Here is a 3,440-nt window from a genome sequence, read left to right on the forward strand (position 1 = left end):
TATGCCTATGCTTGAGACACTGTTCATTATGCTCTTCAGCTATGTATTGAAAATCTTCCAAGTGTTTAATGATTTCAGTCGAAGTGGGGAAATTAATCAGAATAGAATCTAGTGTTGTAGTGGGAAGGAGATTTAGTGTATGGGAGTAGAATTTGAGTTCTATCCTGGTAGCTTAACTGATTTTTCTTGATTTTTTTCCCCAGTAGCTGCCTTGCCTTAGAAATCAAGATTCTTCCCTCGTGTCATCATGCACAGCTCTTGAAGGGTATTGGTTTTATCACTAAATAGCCGGACATCCAGAACCTGAAGAAACTGTAGTATAAAACCAATACTAGAAATAGAACCATTCTTATAGAGAACTAAAGAATCATTTCTTGGTGCTGTCTCTGAAAGTGAGCTTGCAAAACAATTTGGAACTTTGAGATTGTCAATAATTCAGGATACGTGTAACTTATTTGTGAAGAAAAGATGGCCACTCTAATGGCACATGGTTTTGTCCAAATATGGAGCAAGAAGACGGGGATGTCTAGGTCCAAAGAAGCATACATCAAAACAGTGGAAAGAAAGAAGAAGATCAAACTGGTAGTGTATTTCACCACCGGAGAACATATAACTTTTCAGCTAAGTAATAATATTAAAAATGTGGTCCTTAGATCGTATGGAGAAAAGCAAAATCACCTGCACTTAACTTTCCAAAACAATAGCTTCTTGTTTATTGAAAAATTATCTTCCAGAGATGCTGAACAGTTGAAGATGTTCCTGGATAGAGTCCATCAAAATAATATTCAGCCATCTGTGATACCTGTGAAGGATGGAGGTATCTTTGCCAGCACGACAACACCGAAGGAAATCAATAAAATCTCATTCCACAAAGTGTGCAAGAAGCCAAGTAGTGGATCTTTTCAGACAGGAGAAGGAAGTGGAACAGCTGACCAGAAGATGCCTTCGTTTGCATTGAAGTCATCAAAACCTAGTTGCAAAGATTTACTAGAGGATGGATATGGGAAGAGGAAAGGGATGCTATCATCTGGTTCAGAGACGAATGGGAAGAACCCAAAAAAGAGTAACTCTGTAAGAAAGAAGAAATCCCAGACAAATCCCTTGAGGCATGTAAGCCACAATGAGAAGAAAAAATTGAGGTTAAGAGTGTTAAAAAAGAATAAGAAATTAGAGTTTGAGACCTTAACCAAGAACGTTTCTCCTGGAAAGCCTCCCCTCGATGGCAAGCATCTTCAGATGCTGTTTGAGAAAATGTATTTGGCATTTCTTTTGGCACCAAAGTATAATGCAGATGATCCAGAGTGGGACAAACTCAAGATGACCTTTGATTTCTATCCAGAAAAATTATGGCAAGGCCTCCCCAATTTGGGAAACACCTGTTATATGAATGCAGTTTTACAGTCCTTATTTTCGATTCCATCATTTGCTGATGATCTACTCAGTCAGGATTTCCCATGGGGTAAAATTCCCCTTGATGCTCTGAGGATGTGCTTGGCACAGCTGTTTGTTTTGAAAAATATTTATAACATAAAAATCAAGGAGAGGTTACTTGTGAATATTAAAAAAGCCATTTCAACAGTTGCAGAGATCTTCTCTGGCAACATACAAAATGATGCTCATGAGTTTTTAGGCCACTGTTTGGATCAGATGAAAGAGAACATGGGGAAATTAAACACAATTTGGAAAATGAAAATTGAATCTGAGGAGGACAGTTCAGCTCAACAGGTCTTTGCTGGCAGTGCTGCCACCAGAGTGCTCATTTGTCCCATCATCACTAATTTTGAGTTTGAGCTGCAGCGCTCTATTATTTGTCAAGGCTGTGGTCAGGTTGTTCTCAAGGCAGAAGTGAGTAATTATCTCTCCATCAACCTTCCCCGGGGAATGAAAGCTCTGCCTTTGTCTATTCAATCCGCTTTTGATCTCTTCTTTGGAGCAGAAGAACTTGAGTATAAATGTGAGAAATGTCAACACAGGAGTTCTGTCGCAGTGCACAAATTCAGTAGGCTCCCCAGGGTTCTCATTGTTCATCTGAAACGTTATATCTTTAACGAGTTTTGGTCGCTAAGGAAGGATGACCAGGAAGTTGTTATTCCTAAGTATTTAAAGTTATCATCTCATTGCAATGAAAGTACCAAACCACCTCTTCCTGTGAGCAAGAATGCACATAATAGGGACTTCCAAGTCCTAAAAGTCTTTCAGAAGATGAGTGCTGAAAACCTCTGTCTATTAGCACCTTCCACAAAGTTGACCTCGGCATCCAGTCTTTTCCCCGTTCCACACATTGGGCCAGACAAAGAGTCTAAACCACAAAAATGCCAGACTCTCTGTGAAGGGTCACGCAAAGAACAGCAGAAAAAAGACCTGGGAAAACATTCCAGACGGAATATGACAGAGTCCAAATTGGTGAACTTAGGAGATGGAGCAGTCATTGAAAAAGAGCTATTAGCTGCTAGCTTAATGATGCATCTGGAAGAAAGGTCCTCTTCTCTGATCCATCACAACAAAGGTAAATCCACCAGGGGTCCAGAAACGTCTGAAAATCTAAAGCGAAAGAAATACAAGAAAACTAATGTGTTTGTAGATGTTGAGAGTGTCGCTGACACCGTTGAAGATGTTTACGATGGTAAAAAACCCAGACTTTCAAAAGAATTCCAAAAAGTGGCTGAACAGACCCAGCAGCATGAAAGGATGAGGATCTACGAACAAGCCCTTCAGCAGGCACTGCTTCAAGCCCTTTTGAAGCCACACATCCGGTGGTACAGGGAGAACCTCAGGAAACATGCAGACTTAAGTTTCCAGGGGGCCAATGTGAATTCCCTCGGTGCATCGGGTTCCAATAAAAAACCTGGAAACAAACAATTTTTAGATATGGAGAAGACAGAAGCTGAAGCCAAAAAACCAAAAGGAAATGCTGAGATGAGAGATCTCTATGCCTATCGGCTCGTTGGTGTTGTCAGCCATCTTGGGAAGACCCCAAATTCAGGCCATTATATCAGCGATGCCTATGACTTTGAGAGGCAAGTATGGTTCACGTACAACGATCTCCAGGTATCAAGTATCCAAGAAGCTCTGATGCAGGAGGCTAGGCTTTGCACCGGGTACATCTTCTTTTACATGCACAATGAGATCTTCGAAGAGCTGTTGAAAAGGGAAGAGAACTCCCAGTCTCGTAGCACAGAGACAGGGGAGACCCCTCAGGAGAAATAAGTGGAACGGACTCCTGGTTGCACACATCTGCTTGACTGCCTCATTAGTCACCACATCCTCCATGGAAGAAAAACTCTGAACTCTAGCCAAAGATGAAGAGGCAGTTGGCATCCAGGACCAGAGTTCAAGCAGAAACACTTAGGGAGAAACCTCCATTCCTAACCCTAATACATTTCAACCCCACCGTTCCACCTGATAAACGTTCTTTTCTACTAGGCTAGAACTGTGCCCTC

The 3,440-nt window shown here is 41.4% G+C and overlaps 1 protein-coding gene across 1 annotated transcript; it reads left to right on the forward strand.

Moving 5' to 3' along the window:
• Window positions 1-468: 468 nt before the first annotated feature.
• Window positions 469-3,207, forward strand: USP26 (ubiquitin specific peptidase 26). Its single transcript, XM_026520681.1, has one exon. It carries the CDS (start codon window positions 469-471, stop codon window positions 3,205-3,207), a length of 2,739 nt encoding a protein of 912 aa, XP_026376466.1.
• Window positions 3,208-3,440: the final 233 nt, after the last annotated feature.

Source organism: Ursus arctos, chromosome X (genome assembly GCF_023065955.2).
Source record: "Ursus arctos isolate Adak ecotype North America chromosome X, UrsArc2.0, whole genome shotgun sequence".
NCBI classification, from domain to species: Eukaryota; Metazoa; Chordata; class Mammalia; order Carnivora; family Ursidae; genus Ursus; species Ursus arctos.